The sequence below is a fragment of the Bos taurus genome, chromosome 7 (assembly GCF_002263795.3).
Source record: "Bos taurus isolate L1 Dominette 01449 registration number 42190680 breed Hereford chromosome 7, ARS-UCD2.0, whole genome shotgun sequence".
NCBI lineage: Eukaryota > Metazoa > Chordata > Mammalia > Artiodactyla > Bovidae > Bos > Bos taurus.
The window spans coordinates 42,612,704-42,630,641 of record NC_037334.1 but is presented as its reverse complement, the minus strand read 5'-3'; the positions used below and the strand labels follow the sequence as shown (position 1 = coordinate 42,630,641).

At 46.4% G+C, this 17,938-nt stretch overlaps 1 protein-coding gene across 6 annotated transcripts; it reads right to left on the bottom strand.

Moving 5' to 3' along the window:
- Window positions 1-461: 461 nt before the first annotated feature.
- ZNF672 (zinc finger protein 672) lies at window positions 462-16,568 on the bottom strand. Of its 6 annotated transcripts, none has more exons than XM_005209250.5 (4): window positions 9,075-9,215; window positions 5,417-5,467; window positions 4,495-4,601; window positions 462-3,008 (listed from the first exon to the last, which is right to left on the bottom strand). In XM_005209250.5, exon 4 carries the CDS (start codon window positions 2,779-2,781, stop codon window positions 1,384-1,386), a length of 1,398 nt encoding a protein of 465 aa, XP_005209307.1. In that variant the 5' UTR covers window positions 2,782-3,008; window positions 4,495-4,601; window positions 5,417-5,467; window positions 9,075-9,215; the 3' UTR covers window positions 462-1,383. The 6 variants fall into 6 exon arrangements, with proteins under 6 accessions (XP_005209307.1, XP_005209306.1, XP_059744695.1 ...); XM_005209249.5 differs by having other exon boundaries at window positions 8,539-9,160; XM_059888712.1 differs by lacking the exons at window positions 5,417-5,467; window positions 9,075-9,215 and adding an exon at window positions 16,467-16,568.
- Between the last annotated feature and the right edge of the window lie 1,370 nt (window positions 16,569-17,938).

Sequence of the window (17,938 nt, the reverse complement as noted above, 5' to 3'; positions counted from 1 at the left end):
ACAGAAATCTTGATTCTTTTAGAAACAGGCTCTGCTGGAATGTGCCTGAGTGTACCCTAAGTGCAGTCCCCCACTTGCCCTCACTGTGAGGACCCAGCTTTCTTTTCCAATTCACTTTGGGGCTTCCCTTTTTTCTGTGGAGAGTCACACACACTCTTGCCTTCAAGCAAGGCAGGGTGTGATCACTAGGTCATTCCAGAGGGATGGGCTGGAGAAGGATTAGAGGTATGTGACTCGGGGCCACATTTCTATTCTTTGTTAACCAAGACAACCAGATGTATAGGGGCCCCTGAAGAGTCTTGCCTTCCAGTGAAAAAAATGAGGGGGCTATACATCCACGGTTGCTGATGTAGCCTGGGAAGGGACCAGAGACCTTGATTTTTGAAAGGTCCTGTTTCTTGGGTGACTTGGTGTCTGTGAATACAGCAGCCTCAGGTTTAACAAAGGGAGCTCTTGGCATCTAGAACTCAAACAATTCTTTATTTCACCACCTGCAAGAAAAAAAAAAGGCCAATTCCAGGGAATTTTCAGCCCTGCACTGTGGCCTCTGTGGAGCTGTTTTCCTATGGTTCCAAGCGTGATTTGTACATAGCATTCTCACTCCACTTGGCAGTGCCTAGCTTTGTGGACCCATGTGGTCTTGACTCAGGTCCCAGGCTATTGTCCCCTACCTGGAGAACACTATCCTGAGAAGCACCCTGATCTGTACACCAACAGGTCTGTCCCATGAGACAGGTGGGCAGCCATGCTGAGGGCTCATGCCCACCTTTACATGCTGTGAAGCACTTCTCTGAGTGCTTCTGATGTGGAGATATCTTTCAGAAAAGTGAGCTCTCCCACTATTTCTCTGCAAATTTCCTATCTCTCAGAAGCTGAGGGAAAAAGCAGCAAGAGACTAACAGCCAAGTGAAAGGAAGAGGCAAGAAGACCACTGGTGGGATGTGACTCTAGCCACATCTATAGTCATTACCTGAAGAGATAGGATACCAAAAGTACCCAGAAAGAAAAGGTAGAGGGGACTCAGGCTGCAAAAAGGAGATGGAATAAGAGAAGACAGAACAATGATGGGAAGACAGGCAAGACCTGAGAGCACAGCAGCAGGGATGTGAAACATCAATACTTGGATGCTGTTCTACTCGTGGGGTCTGAGAGGTTTTCCCTAAACCTACACCTCAGAGGGGAAGAAGGAAGGGCTGAGGACAGGCAAGGAGCTGACAAGCGACATAGACGTAGGGGTGCGGTGAGAAGCCAGGTTTAGTTCTACCAAGAGAGATGGAGAAAGGTGATAGGCCATGCTGTCTTTCCACAGACCTCTGTCTGCGAGTTGTCCCACCGTCCCTGTGGCATTGTATGAGTGCTTGTCTAGCCCACCCCAGAGAAGTCTCAACAAGTCTCTCTCAACTGAGACAAAAAAAGCCCTGGCTTTTCCTGTCCTGCTTGCCCAGCAACGATGAGTGCAGTGCCTGCCTTGGGCTGAGTGGCAGCGGCAGCAGGAGCAGTGGAGGCACGAGCACGCCTGTGAGCTCGCTGGTGCTGTGACAGGGAGCGGCTGTGGCTAAAACATTTGCCACACTCCGCACATTCCGCTGGCCGCTCGCCCAGGTGCGTCTTGCGGTGCAGTGCCAGCTTGGAACCCACACTGAAGGCCTTGCCACATTCAGGGCACTTGTGGGGCTTGTGGCCAGCATGGTTGCGCCGGTGCACATTGAGGTTGGAGATGCATGTGAAGCACTTGCCGCACAACTCACAGCGGTAGGGTTTCTCACCTGTGTGTGTGCGCCTGTGCTTCGTGAGGTCTGAGCGGTCGCTGAAGCAGCGGCCGCACTCAGTACATGGGAAGGGCCTCTCACCTGTGTGGATGCGCTGGTGCACCACCAGGTCAGAGCGCTGCCCAAAGCCCTTGCCACATGTGGCACAGGCATGTGGCCGCTCTCCCTGATGGCTGCGTCGATGGCGCAGCAGCGTGGAGCTCTCACTGAAGCGTCGCCCGCAGTCGCTGCAGGCGTAAGGCTTCTCGCCCGTGTGTGTGCGCTGATGGCGCACCAGTGTGGCACTCTCCAAGAAGCCCTTGCCGCACTCCGGGCATTTGAAAGGTTTCTCACCCGAGTGCGTCTGCAGGTGTCGCGTTAGTGTGGAACTCTTGCCAAAGCTCTTGCCACACACACCACACTGGTGTGTGTCCGGAGCACCTGGCTGCCGAAGTGTGGAGTCACTGGGGCTCCTGGCTGCATGAACACGCAAATGGCTCCGAAGTCCAGCGACGCTGCGGAAGGCCCGCGAGCACTGTGTGCAGCGGTGGAGGGTGTCAGCAGGCACGGTAGGTGTTCCCCATGGGTGCGCCCGTGCCAGGTGGAAGCGCAGCGCGCTCTGGCGGAAGGCTCGAGGGCACAGCGGACAGCGGTGGGGCCTCTCGGGAGGGTGCCAGCGGCGCCGGTGCAGTAACAGAGCCGGGAGGTGTGGAAAGCATCCGCCACAAGCTCGGCAGCGGCAGGAGCGGATGCGCCGCCTGTGTACGCTCTGGTGCAGGTCAAGGCGGCCGCTGTGGCGGAAGCTCTGGCCACACTCACTGCAGATGTAGAGCGTCTGGCCCGCGTGAGCGCGTCTATGTGCACGGAGGTCAGAGGCCTCTGCGCATCGCTCGCCACACTCTAGGCAGCGGAAGCTGCTGTCACGACTGTGGACGCGCTCATGCCGCAGCAGCACTGAACTGTAGCGGAAGCTCTTGCCACACTCACTGCACCCATAAGGTCTGCCCGCTGCCACCTCTGAGGCAGCGAACATGGTGAGGGCCAAGTCGGGAGCCCTCAGCGTGCAGAGTGCCACTCACACTCTGGAGTCCACCTTCTCCATCTGAGTTATTTTTAAGGCATAGAAAGGGAGCAGTAGCAAAGGGAAGGGAGAGAGGCCTGGAAAATTGGTTTGTAGATTCCAGGGTTCCTTCTCTCATGGCAGGTGCTGTGGCTGTTTCAGAGGTGGGCTGCAGCCAGGTTTACCATGTATCATGAGCCCTGCAGAGAGAAGGTAATTGTGAGCTCCAGCAACATCTATGACAGCTACACCTTGGGGAATGGAGGGTCAAGCACAGGCTCCCTGTTTTCTGTAGCTCCCTCAGTTAGGTCATCCCTGAATTCCATTCTCCAAGAGAGGAGGCAAAACCACGGGAGTCTGAGAAATATAGGCCAGGGAGGGGTGTGTCCTTGTGCCACTAGGAAGGGCAGGAGGGACTCAGAGGGAAGTTTGCCTCCAGTACAGTGCTCAGAAGAGGAAGAGTGTCCAGCTTGTTTTAAAGCTTTGGACCAGGGATCCTGGCCTGGTGATGCACTAGGAAATGACCAAGGAGGGATGGGCAATGAGAAGTCCCCTAGGCCTAAACCAATCAAAGCCTTCTTCCAAAGACTCAGGATTTCCTGAGTAACCAATGTTAACTGAGCCAGGCCTAGACTGGAAGTGGTGAAGCATAACCCCCTCAAGCAGCAGCAGCTAGGGCAACAGGCTCAGGAATGGCTGGGACCTGAGCAAAGGAAGGTATTTGAGAAAACTGAAGTCTTGCTCCTTGGCTTTGGATAGCACCTGATAAGCAGTCACTCCACGCCAGGGCACAGTCTCAAGTTCCCTGGCCTAACTTTGAGAAAGTGAAGCAACTCAGGACCCAGGAAAGGGGTAAAAGAATATTATCAAAAGTTGATGGTATTATTAATGAAAGTGAAGTGAAAGTCGCTCAGTCATGTACGACTCTTTGCGACTCCATGGACTGTAGTCCATGGAATTCTCCAGGCCAGAATACTGGAGTGTGAAGCCTTTCCCTTCTCCAGGGGATCTTCCCAACCCAGGGATCAAACCAGGTCTCTCACATTGCAGGCAGATTCTTTACCAGCTGAGCCACAAGGGCAACCCATTATTGAAGAAGTGCCTTTCAAATTTCTAGGGAGGGCGAGGAAGGAAGAAGGAAAATCCTTTCTAATTGTCAGGGCATCCAAGTTGTTTGCAAACATTCTGGAGACTTTCCTCATTACCCCAGCTCCAAGGATCTGAGAACCTGAAGTAGCAAAGAAGCCCCTTTATGGGGATGAAATCTGCTCTGCTATTCTCTTTATCTCAAATGGTATCCCTGAATCCTTCTGACAAGTTGGCCCAGTTGGCTGTCCATGAGCAGGATCAGCATTTGTGCACAGAACTTCCTGTGCCCTCTATCTAAAGCACAAATGGGGCTGCTCTCCTAACCTGGCTGGCCTCACCACTGACTGCCTCAAGACCCACGGCTCTGTCCCCAGTTCAGTTCAGTGGGACATGGGAGACAGGTGTAGTCACTATCAACTACAGCCATGTCACCCAACAGATCAGAGATAGGAAGTAAACAATAGTCATCAGTCATTTTCTTATCAGCAGATGGCAACTCTAAATTTCCAGAGCTGTGGTTAAAACACCCCACAGATGGGGTTCTAATCTTCTGGATGCAAATGGACTCAATTTAAAGAAGGCTTTAAAGCTACAGACCTGCAGGAGTGGGCTCTGAAGCTTCTGCTCCCCTCCGTACTATTGGGCAGGAGTGGCTGATGTAGGATGTTTTCTCTCTGTGCCTCTGGAGCAGGGTGTGCTGAGCCCTGCAGGAGGGATAAAATAAGAGGAACAATGTGATTTTAAACTGAGCAGAGAGGATAGATGCAGGAAGAAAGAAGAAGGGAACATTTCCTGAAAGAGAAGTATTTTTTAAACAGATATTTTCAAGTATAAAAAACTTAACAAGAAGAATATCACAGATTACTCACTCACCTTCAGCATTTATTTACATTCTAAATTATGTTTCATCTATGACATCCCCCCAGCTTGCCCCAGCCCATACTTGTTTTTGGAGATGGGGTCAGGGAGGGGTGCACTGGAATATTTTAAATCCTGGTCATCTTATTCAAAGAGTTTTAAACAAAGTCTGTAATTAGGAGCAAGAGACCTCTGCAGACCTGAGAGCAAACTTTAGAGGGAGTCTCTTGGTTCTTCCAGAAGGAGTTTTCAGCCCAGACACTTGCTTGGGTTGCTGATTCTAACTGGTCAAAATCAAAGGAATGTTTGCTCTCATGTGAATAAAACCTCTCAAGGGTCAGTGGTTGATCCCAAATGCCAAGGAAAGCAGGGCTTATGTCCTAGTGAGTGTTCCCCCTCACCTGAGTATCTCTGGAGACCCTGGCACCTCTCAGGCCAAATTTCTGGGATTGAACCCTCTACCAGGCTACCACTTTCAAGGGTACATGTCCAAGGAAAGTAAGACAAATGCACAAACATAAACACACACACATAAATGACATAAACAAAGATACCATTTTCCCCCATTACAGACATGGAATAAGAGACCCCGGTCTAGGGTGCAGGTTTGGTGCTTGAGTGTCAGGGTGTATCCTTCAAGTTTCACTTCTGTTCACCTTACCCCATACTGGAGCTTGCCCTTGAAGGAAAGGGTCTATGCCTGGAAGAAAATCTGGAAAAAAAAAAAAAAAAGTATTACCCTGCCAACAGAACAATTTCCAGACTGTCCTAACCATCATTTTCCTGATTGAATTTTGAAGTGTTATACCACCAAATTTCTTTGACTTTCGGGAAAAAAATAAGTATGAGGGAGGCTTTAAAGAGGGAAGGGGATAATTATGTGTGAATTTACAAAAAATCATAGTTGTTCAATTTTAGTAGCTTTTAAGCATTTAATACGTACAGATTTATTATATGTAACTAATAAAAGACAAGTACTAAGAAGATAAGCTAATGGCAAAACTTAACATCACAATACATTTCTGAGTTTCGTTTACCACAAAACGTATTTGTTTCTTAATAGATATTGCCAGCATTTCACGTCATATCTAATGGTTCACATGAGTGTTGGACTAAATCAGGATTTGGTACATTTACTAACAATCTTCTGTGAGAGATGTGTAGTTCTTTTTCTTCTGAGTTGTACTCTTCAGTCAGAATAAAGATTTTCCTCCCTGGTTATCTTTTCTGCCAGGCCAACATTTCTGGGGCATTGTGAAGACTCTTTCAACCAGAGTTGGATGCAGATGTGGGTTTGAGGGCTGCCTCAGCTGTGCCACAAGCGACATGAGGCAACTGAAACTTGAAATATGGTTGGTTCCAAATGAGATGTGCTATAAGGGTCGAGTACGGTCCTAACTTCAAAGACTTAGTATGAAAAAGAATGCAAAATATCTCATGAATAATGTTTAATACTGTATGTTGAAATAAAATTTTAGATGTATTGGGTTAAGTGAAATAATGAAATATATTTTATAATTTATTTCACCTGTTTTTAAGACAAGTGATGATTACAAATGTGGCCAAATGGCTTGGAACACATACAAAGGGAGGCTACCCCACCTCACAATCCCTGGAGGGGACTGCATGGAAAGGTCACTAACTTCCCGGACCCTTAGAACCAGAGAAGATGGCCACTCTTCTCATCTCCTAAGATGAAGGGCTCTGGTCACACGCTCCAGAGGGTCCATCTGCTCTTTGGGAAAGTGAATAGCTATAGTGCCATGTAGATCTGTTTGGGACTTGGGGTTGTGACTAGTGCAAAGCTACTCTCCTAGTTGTTACTGCTACTTTCCTAGTTGTTACTAGCATCAATATGGAATTGCTCTCGTATGTACCACTTTCCTCCTCCTACCAGTCCTTTGAGGTGGGTACTACTGGGCACCCCTGTGTGACCTAAGGTTCCCCTGCGGTGTGAGCTTTTCTAGAGCCACTCGGGCGGCAAGTGGGTCCAGGGACAGGGAAGGGATGGCAGGCCAGGAGGCTTGTCTGATTCTCCCTGATAGTCTCCAACCCTTCTGGCCCCGGCCAGTTGATGGTAGCAGATCAGGAAGTCCCAGGCGACCTCACAGGCTGCCATGGGACTGGGGCTCACTTGTGCCTTGCATTCGATTCTTTGCAATCCTGGTAATGAGAAAGGAAACTGTTGGCCTTAGAAGAGGTTTGGAGAGTGGTAGCTGCATTTGGGAGAGAAGATTCTTCTGCTGGCCTCTCTCTATATACTTAAACTCCACCCTAGTCCCAGCTCTAAAGTCTGTTCTGTTGCCCCAGGCTTAATGAAAGTGTAGTCTCAAGGACTCTGAGATACCCCTAGAGGCAGACGAAATTTTACATCCATTAAGAGGCAAATGATACACTTTTCACGGCTGGGAGGAGGAGGGGGGAGGAATTGGATGGATGGAGAAGTTTCCCTTGCCCTCTGGAGCCTAATATGGGTCTTTTCCAGTTGTAGGTCTTTCTACCTGAAAGCCCTTTCCCTTCTTCATTCAGTACTCAGCCCCAATAATCCCTCCGCAGAAATCCTACTGAGCACCTCCACTCCTCCAGCCCCCTCCTTGGCTTTACTCTGAATAGTCAGTAAAAGTAACATTAAAGACTGATTCCCAGTCCACTCGGAAAGGTTTCAGTCTCTTTTCTAAGTGAGGATGAGGTATGAAATCCAGAGCAGCAAAGTGGCCACTCCTCACTTCCCTCTTTCCCTTAACAGAAACAAGGTCCAGTATTTTAAAAGACCTTGTCTCTTCCAGCTTCAGATCCAGTCCGTTCAGATCCAGATATGTTTAAAGAACTGGTGGAAACAGAAACGACAGTTCCCTCTTCCCCTCAACTGCCCAAGCCTGATCATGATCCAAGCGGATTCATTTGCAACTTTTTTCCACAAAGATTTTTTCTGTGAAATCTGGGAAGTGTGGAGAAGGTATGTATGTTGACAAGGAGAGAACACAGCAGTACAGTTTATTCTCTATATTCCTTTGACACACGGGCAAGACTACAGCTCAGAAGAGCCAGAGGAGCCCAGAAGCGGGATGAGGGGAAGGACTATAAGGTGGTTCGCATTCTTCCTGGGCCTAGCAAGAAGTTGGGCACACATAAGGCACCTAATGCTTTTTAAAAATGATGTATTAATCTGGAATGCTATTCTTTCAAGCATTAGGTTCCTGGAGGAGAGTGCCTCTCTCTAGTCATCTTATCCTCCATAGCCCTATCCACTGCATACACTGCAAATACTCTGCCTTGGTTTACTAAGTGGGAACTGCAACCTCTGTAGGGGAACTAGAGAGGCAAGTATCCAAGTTCTGGGTCTTCCATGGCTGGCTGTGTGACCTTGGACAGGGAAGTCGTGTGCCTAACACTCCTGCCTGAGAAAACTCAGTAGAGGAAACTATTATAACGTCTCCTATGAAAAGAGGTAGGTGTAAAGTCTGAGAACGGCAGTTGCTGAGTTTTTAGGATTTACTCTTCCCAGGACAGTTTTGAGGAACTCTGAAAAAGGGGTTTGACTCCTACCTGGTAAGCATCCTAAACGTTCTGCAAAACCTTTAAGTCCTTCCCCTCCCCGACTGCTCCCCAACCCCGCAAAGAACCCTACTTAATGGGATTAGAGAAGCGTGGCGCTTTCGCAGACCCTCGACAAACACCGTGGGCTTAGAGTAAGTAGTGACGTTGATTACTCATTTTAAGGCTTGGTGTCTAGTACTTAACGGGAGCTGAAAACAACTATTCGAGGAATGAGGAACGCCGCACCTGAGCAGGTCGCCTTCCCCGGCCCCTCTCCGCAGCGCAGCCAATCCCGGGCGCCTCAGTTAGTTTTCTTCATGAGTTGCTGGTCAGATTCTCCTTGGACGAAATTTCCCATCCCTGGGCCCACCTCAACTCTTTGCCCTAGGAGCCAGCCCACGCGAAGGGCAAGACAGGGCACCAAAAACGTAGTGTAGAGTAGGGGGCGTTTAATATGGTCGGGACCCGGAGGCTGCCGCTGCCCTTTTATTCGGACTCAGCCTGGCGATATTTGCGTCGTGTGGCCGCCAGCAACGAAGGTCACAGCGGTTAGACTGGCGAGGACAGATGGAGGGAAGGCCTGGGAGGAGCAGGCCGCGCGGCAGCAGCGGACACGGGCCGGCCAATCCCTTACTCCGCTGGGCCTCTGCGTCACTAGTTGCTACGGAGGCGTTCTTCACGGCGGCAGACGCTGGCCGCCCGAAGCTGAGTGAAAAAGCCGGGCGACAATTGGGGATCGCTGCCCCGCGCCAGCCCTCCCCCCCGCCCCTCGGTCCCCTCACCGGTCGCCGACTGGCTCCTCGGACACCGCGCGGCTCCCACTCAGCTGGGTCGCTGACCCCCGCCTCCCGGACTGCGGGACTGGGGCGGGGAAAGGAGGGAAGGAGCGCGGGGCGGCCTAGTGGGGGGAACTGGGAGGTGCCGCGGGATTGAGGATCAGGCTCCAGCCCCGCTCTCCCGGGTTGGCCAGTGGCCTGCCTCATGCCGGTGCGTCACCGGTTGCTGGGAAAACTACGAGACGTAAGACGGCTCCACTAACGGTTCGGCCTTAGCAGCACGGGGCAGAATTCCAGTAAGGGGGCGGGACCAATAGACGGAGCCCCAGGAGACTCCCGGTCCACCTCCCTCCGTGTCAAGGCCCCACCTTCTTCCTGGGCTCAACCAATCCCTGCCTCCTTCTTTGCCTACGTCCCACCGGGGTCTCTTCCCGCCCAATCAAGAGGAAAGGGCTCTGAGCCCCGTGCACAGCCTCAGGGCCTAGTGGCGGAGTCCGGGTGTATACTTTTGTGTTTCTGCGGTTCACAGGGGCAGGCGTGGACGCAGAAAGATATCCCCGCAGGTGCCGCAGCCTGGCTAGGGGTGCCCCGAGGTGGAGTGACCTTGGGGGCCACCGCCCGAAAGTCCCGTTAGTTAGCTAATGACTTCTTACCAAGAGGCCACACTTGATACCTGTTACCTTAATCCCTGCCACAGCCCTGCCAAGGAATTGATGACCCGTCCAATATTGCACTACCAATATTGGGGGGTACTCCTAGACGGCTTTCCAGTTATCTCTACAAAAGCATACTGGCTGAGCTCTCTGTTCAATGTCTTGTTCCACTGAGAAGTGCTGTTATTGTTGTTTTCCAGAAAAGCATTTGGGAATGTGACCCTCTGCCCTCAGGGCTGCCTATCAGGCTCCGGACGATGCCACTCAGGATCATTCTTTACCAGTTCTAATCTTCCTTTCATGGTCACTTAGTGCCACATATCTTGTCACCCATCCAGAGCTTCTGCCCCTCTCCTCTGCTCAGTTCAGTCGCTTAGTCGTGTCCAACACTTTGCGACCTCATGGACTGCAGCACGCCAGGCTTCCCTGTCCATCACCAACTCCTGGAGCTTGCTCAAACTCACGTCAATCACGTCGGTGATGCTATCCAACCATCTTATCTTCTCTTGTCTGCTTCTCCTCCTGCCTTCAATCTTTCCCAGCATCAGGGTCTTTTCCAACAATTCAGTTCTTAGTATCAGGTGGCCAAAGTATTGAAGCTTTAGCATCAGTCTCTCCAATGAATATTCAGGACTGATTTCCTTGAGGATTGACTAGTTTGATCTCCCTGCAGTCCAAAGGACACTCAAGAGTCTTCTCCAACACCAGTTCAAAAGCATCAATTCTTCGGTGCTCAGCTTTCTTTATACTCCAACTCTCACATCCATACACGACTACTGGAAAAACCACAGCTTTGACTAGATGGACCTTTGTCGGCAAAGTAACGTCTCTACTTTTTAATATGCTGTCTAGGTTTGTCAAAGCTTTTCTTCCAAGGAGCAAGCGTCTTTTAATTTCATGGCTGCAGTCACCATCTGCAGTGATTTTGGAGCCCCCAAAAATAAAGTCTGTCACCATTTCCATTGTTTCCCCATCTATTTGCCATGAAGTGATGGGACTGGATGCCATGATCTTAGTTTTTTGAATGTTTAATTTTAAGCCAATTTTTTCACTCTCCTCTTTCAGTTTCATCAAGAGGTTCTTTAGTTCTTTGCTTTCTGCCATAAGGGTGGTGTCACCTGCATATCTGTGGTTATTGATCCTGGCGATCTTGATTCCAGCTTGTGCTTCATCCAGCCTGGCATTTCACATGATATACTCTGCATGTAAGTTAAAAAGACAGGGAGACAATATACAGGCTTGACGTATTCCTTTCCCAATTTGAAACCAGTCCATTGTTCCATATCTGGTTCTAACTGTTGCTTCTTGACCTGCACACAGATTTCTCAGGAGGCAGGTAAGGTGGTCTGGTATTCCCATCTCTTGAAGAATTTGCACAGTTTGTTAATGATCCACACAGTCAAAGGCTTTGGTGTAGTCAATAAAGCAGATGTTTTTCTGTAATGTCCTTGTTTTCTCTACAATCCAGTGAATGTTGGCAATTTGATCTCTGCTTTCTCTGCCTTTTCTAAATCCAGCTTGAACATCTGGAATTTCTTGGTTCACATACTGTTGAAGCCTGGCTTGGAGAATTTTGAGAATTACTTTGCTAGTGTGTGAGAAAGTGCAACTGTGCGGTCGTTTGTGTACACTTAGATCCTTCAAGCCCTTCCCATTGCTTGTTAACAACTGAATAAACCCATGCAACCAGCATTCGTATTAAGAAATGGAATATTTCAAAATAAAAAGAAATGGAATATTTCCAGAATCCCCCAAAACCCTTTGGCTCATTTTTTGTCTCTCCTCCCATGTAAAGAGTAACCATAATTCTGAGAACATAAATTAGTTTTGGCTAATTTATAGTTTGGACTTCCCTGGTGGCTCAGACAGTAAAAATCTGCCTGCAATGCAGGAGACCCAGGTGGGGTTTTCCCTGGGTGGGAAAGATCCCCTGGAGAAGGGAATCTTCCAGTATTCTTTCCTGGAGAATTCCATGGACAGAGAAGTCTGGTGGCCTACAGTCCATAGGGTCACAAAGAGTCCTGTACAACTGAGCAACTAACACTTACACTTTTCATTGATACATAGAATCATATTATAGGTGCCCTTTTGGAATCTGATTCATTTTGCTTAACTTTACATGTAAGGTTTATTCATATTGTTAAGTGTGGTTGTGGTTAGTTCACTTTTGTTGCTGTATAGTATTCCATTGTGTAAGTATACTATATTTATTTACCTGTTCCACTAAATAAAGTTGATTAACATTTAGGTTATTTCTAGTTTGGGGCTTGTATTAGTTTTCTAGGGTAGTTCTAACAAAGTACCACAAACCGAGTGGATTAAGCAACAGAAATTTATTTTCTCACAGTTCTGGAGTCTAGAAGTCTGAGATCAAGTGTCAGCAAGGTTGGTTCTTTTGGAAGGATACGAAGAAGAATCTATTCCATGCATCTCCCCCTAGGTTCTGGTGGTTTTGGAATGCTATTCAACTCTACTTTGAATTCCACCCATTTTTAAAAGTTTAGTGAAATGCCATCTCCATATACCTGGAGATGCCTATGCTGGAATGCCCTTCTTCCCCATCGTTAAGAGAAAGGCTTTGCCCTGAAAACAATGCCCTGAAGCATGAGCACAGGGCCTGCTCATCACAAATACTCAATGAATGTCTGCTGATACATGTAGAGCAGCATGGATTAGGGAGTACATGTCTGGCAGCAGGATGCAAGGAAGTGGAAAACAGACACAGGCCTAGGGTGATGACAGCCTGAACCAGAAGGAACAGAGGCGGCAGATGCAGAAATGAAAAATGTGCCTGACGTAAGGTACCATACATTTTAAGGTAGCACTGTGTTGAGGATGACTGTGTGCTATGCTAAGTCACTTCATTTGTGTCTGACTCTGTGTGAGTCCACGTGCTGTGGTCTCCCAGGTTCCTCTGTCCATGGGATTCTCCATGCAAGAAACTGGAGTGGGTTGCCATGCTCTTCCCTAGGGGATCTTCCCCACCCGGGGATTGAACCCAGGTCTCCTGCAAGGCAGACAGATTCTTTACCATCTGAGGATAATTCCAAAGCTTTTCAAGACAAGGAAATGGACTAATTAGGATATTTCTGGACTCATTGGTCAGTATTGATGTCATGTGTTTAAGTGACACTGGTCAGTTCCAGAGGGGTAACTAAGATGGTGACAGATACAATACATGATTGAATGGGCTGAGACTATTTAACCTGGAAAAGAGAAACCTGTACATGATGACTGTGCACAGGTTTGACACACTGTCATGTGAAAGAGAGTTGGATTACATAACTTTCTTTTGTGTAGCTATGGAGGGAAGAACTCAAACAATGAAGGGAAATACAGGAAGCTATATTTTTGTTTCTTATGGGAGTCATTATAGATGGAAATGATAATTGGAACCATAATAATGAATGTAGTGAGAGAAAGTTAGAAGGTCAAGAATGAAGTTATGGGCATTATTTGTCAGTTTGAAAATATTGAATCCAAATGTTTGTCTTTCCCTACAAATTTATATCAATAAATGGGACAACTCCCAACATGGTTCCATAAATATTCAAGATATTTATGGAGGGCCTACCATATGCCAAGTGGTGTTCTAAACACTGGGGAATACAGCTGTGAACTGCCAGGTGAATTTCCCTAAAATAATCTCTGGCTGTGTCATACTCCTAATAAAAAACTGTCAAAGGTTTGTATTAACCATTACATAAAATTTACTCTCCTGATAGGACATTAATGCCCTTTCCTATCTGTTCCAACCTGGCTTTCCAATCTGTTCTCTCCAACTCTCTGCTAAACTCGATCAAGTTATTTAACCTCTAGTCCCTCAATTGTAAAAATGGAGGTACAATATACCTCAGTTGGTTGTCATGAGGATCAAATGAATAGACATAAACTACTCAGAACTTGGTGCCTGGTACAAAATAAACATTGCATAAGTGTTTGATGTTTTTTTTGTCAAGTGATATAAGCAAGTCAGGGAAAATAATTTACTTCTGGAAGACCCAGTAGATTTAACAAGGGTAGAAATAATTCTGGGATTTGAGTTAAGGCTCTCCCTTTTATCTATCTGTATTAGTGGACGCTACACTATGTATTTCTTTTTTTTTTTTTGGGTTAGGATAGGAAAGGGCTGGGCTCCGGGCACCGGCGGCAGTGGAGGATTCTCCCGGCAGCGGGACCCCGTCCTCTCGACCCGGAGCTCCGGTGGCAAACACCCGGGACAACTTCCAGAGAGGCCTCGCACACCCTCACTTCCGGGTCCTCTACACTATGTATTTCTAAGAGCAGCAAGTATTCAGCCAGATTTAAAAAAAATAAATAAAACTGCTTTATAATTGACATACAAAATTTCAGATATTGAAATGTATGGTTTGAAAACTTCTGACACACAAATTATATCCTCACAACAATCAAGATAGAGAACACATCCACTACCCACAGGTTTCTGTGTGCCACTTTGTAATCCACCACTCCCCTAGGCAACTACTGATCTGCTTTCTATCACTACACATCAGTCAACTAAAACATTCAATTAGCAATTGATGGTGTTATTTATTAAGTATTTGACTTATAGTAAGAAAAAAATCAACATAGAAGGTAGTTTCTATTGGTGAAAAAAACAAACTAAAAAAGGGTAGTTTTTAAACATGAAGGTAGCAGTATTTGAAGAAATTAAAAGTAATTTATGAGAAAACTTTACTTCATTGAGAAATAGATGACTTGTGATACTACCTAGTAATTGGTGGTGTTACTGACATCTTTATATGACTTTCATATTTTTATATTTCATTCATTAGACAACAGGGGTTAGTTATTTGTGTCAGGGACTGGAAGGGGGTACACTTGTAATGGGGAGAACATTGAAATTGTGCTGTCCAATGTAGTAGTCATTAATCACATATGGCTATCGAAATTTAAATTAAAATTTCAGTTTCTCAGTTGCACTGGCCACATTTTAAGTTCTCAAGCACCCCTCACCTGGCTAGTGGCTACTATACTGAACAGTGTGGATACAGAAATTAGTTATCATTGCTCCAAGCTCTACTCTATAGAGCTAATTTAGAAGATTCTTGAGTATATTATCTATATGGGAGGTGAGGAGGTTCTAAGCTGAAGCAATGGCAATGAAATGGAGAGAAGGTGTCTCTTCTCCAGATACTGAGATACTTAATGTGATGCTGAGTGAAGACAGTGGGATTCATTTAGGATGTAATCTAGGTTTGGAGTAAATAGGTTGATGATTAAAATTATTCACCAACCAACTAAATATAGGAGAAGTAGCAGGATTTGGGAAAAGGGGATGGCATCAGACTCGTGCGCAGTGAGTGAGAGGCAGCCATGGGCTGGCCATTGGTTTGAGAAGCTGCTGGATCTCAGAATCTGATCTGTGGGGATTCTAGGTAGAGACAGAGTTGCAAGGAAGGAGCAGTAGTCATGGGTAGGAGAGCCATGTACTTGGGTGAGGGCTTTCAGAGAAATTAGGCTACATAAGAAGGTCAGAGGCTAGTATCAGGGCCTGGGAAGAACTGACATTTAGGGCAGGATTTCCAAACTGTGAGTGGCTCATGAAATTAACAGAATAGGTCTTCACCAGCATTTAAAAAGAAAACAGTAAAACAAATATTAATACGCTTTGCATATTAAGTAAAGACCTTTTCCTGGGCTTTCCTGGGTGGTCCAGTGGTTTGAAGTCCACCTGCAAATGCAGGGCACATGGATTTGAATCCCCTGGTGGCTCAGAGGTTAAAGCGTCTGCCTGCAATGCGGGAGACCTGGGTTCGATCCCTGGGTCAGGAAGATCCCCTGGAGAAGGAAATGGCAACCCACTCCAGTATTCTTGCCTGGAGAATCCCATGGATGGGGGAGCCTGGTGGACTACAGTCCATGGGGTTGCAAAGAGTCAGACACGACTGAGTGACTTCACTTCACCTCTAGCAAGATTCCACACGCCATGGGGCAACTGGGCCCCTGTGCCACAACTAATGAACCTGCATGACGCAACTACTGAAGCCCATGCACCCAGAGCCCATGCGCCGCAACAAGAGAAGCCACTGAAATGAGAAGCCTGCATACTTCAAGGAAAAGTAGCCCCCTCTTGCTGAAACTAGAGAAAGCCTATGCACAGCAACAAAGACCTATTGCAACCACAAACAAAAATCTTCTTTTGAAAATTGAAATTCTTTTGAAACTTTTGTTATGAATATATTTACATATATATATATATATATATATATATATATACCAAGTTGCAAGGTAAAACATATTTCTGAGTTGATTAGGTTGAATATTACCAATTTATTAAATGACACCACAGACTATAAGCTACATACAAACAAACTCCTGGCATGTAGCAGACACTCAGTAAACATACTATTCAAAGGAATTAACCAATAGGTCAGAGAGAAAGAGGAAACTCAGGACAAGGGTGACTCAGAAGCTAAAGAAGGATGAGAGAGAAGTAACAACCCATTGTCAGACATCAGTCACTTGGTTATACTCAGAGCTTATCCCTGATATTTCTGTGGCAGGAGCAGAAGTCAGACTACAGAAGTAAACAAGAGGTGAGGAAATAGAGATGAGACAAATGAGAGTGGAGACTGAGAGACATTTGTTTTGTTATAGACAGAGGTTCACTACCTGTCTGGAAAAGATTACATAGGAAAGGCATGGTCTAAAACTGTGCTGTCTAATAATGGAATCAATAGCTACACACAGCTATCTAAATTAAACTTAAAAATGCACTTACTTAATAATACTAGGTCCATTTCAAATGCTCAGTGGCTTACATATGGCACAGAGCTGATATAAACATTTCCATCACTGCAGGTAGGTCTATTGGATAGTGCTGCTGTAAAAAAAAAAAAAAAAAAAAAAACTCATAATGTTTATACCAGCCTCAATAAAACAAGCCAGTGCACAGCGCTCGCTAACCTCTTCCCACCTGAAACATTATCCAAACCTAGCAGAAAAACTTCTGCGGATTACACTACAATCCATACATGATGAGGGGCTTCCCAGGTGGCACTAATGGTAAAGAACCTGCCTGCCAAAGTAGGAGACGAGCACCGGTTCCATACCTGGGTTGGGAAGATCCTCTGGAGGGCATGACAACCCACTCCAGTATTCTTGCCTGGAGAATTCCACTGACTGAGGAGCCTGGTGTGCTATAGTCCATAGGGTAGCAAAGAGTCAGAGGTGATTTACCAACCACATATACATGATGATATATCACTTTTGCTCCCGGTGAGTGAGAGTTAACCCAAGGGTAGGCCAGTGGAGACATCAGGGAGGCAACTGAACTTCAGGATGTGATCTAGGGACAGTCTGGGTACTATGTGTGTTCAAGGTGTTTTCCCACCAAACGCAAGAGATATATGACAACTTGAAACTCATGACTGCTAAGGAATGAACACACAGGGAAAAGAAGTTGTGGAACAAGATATAAAGATTATAGATATTATAGCAGTGCTGAATAGTAAAGGTTCAGAAAATTCAGGATAGCACACACATAAGATGGTAGGTAAAACTGAATTATTACAGTGAAACTCCAGTTTTACAAAATTAAAGAAACTAGCAGACAATAATTCCTGATTTCTATATGTAATTTTCATGGTTTTTGTATGGCACCTTAATAACAAAAAGGAGTATGATATGAGACATTATTATCTATCAGATTTATCTACTTAGAATTGCTACTTAGGGTCTCGCTGATTCACTGGAGAAAAGTCAATTCTGGAATTTAAAAAATAATATTTCCAATTTGGGGGGAAGAAAATACCTTTTACTTAAAAATATATTTGGGTCTACTTAAAAAAATTTTTTTTTAACATGGTTATTCATGGGGTGAGGGGATGGAGGGAGGGGTGCACAAGTGAGAAGGAAAATTCAGCCCATTTGATTTCTTCACCTCAGAGGAAGTTAAGTCTTTAGTAAAAGTAAACCTTCCAATCTGAAGCCTTCATTTCAGGTCTCTCCTGGTGACACTGGGAAGTGGTGACTTTAGGTCAGGTCCTTTCATTGATACACAAAACCATGTAACAAACTCCTCTTCCTCGTGGGCTTTCGAACAGAGTGCACGAGAGCACTGAATTCAGATAACTAAACTTCTAATCAGTGCTCACGGATTAATCGGCGATACCACTGCAACGATGTTCAGCGGGACAGAGCCTGGCTCGGGGAGGTGATGGCGAAGTGCAGCGCCGGAGCCATGGGGAGGAC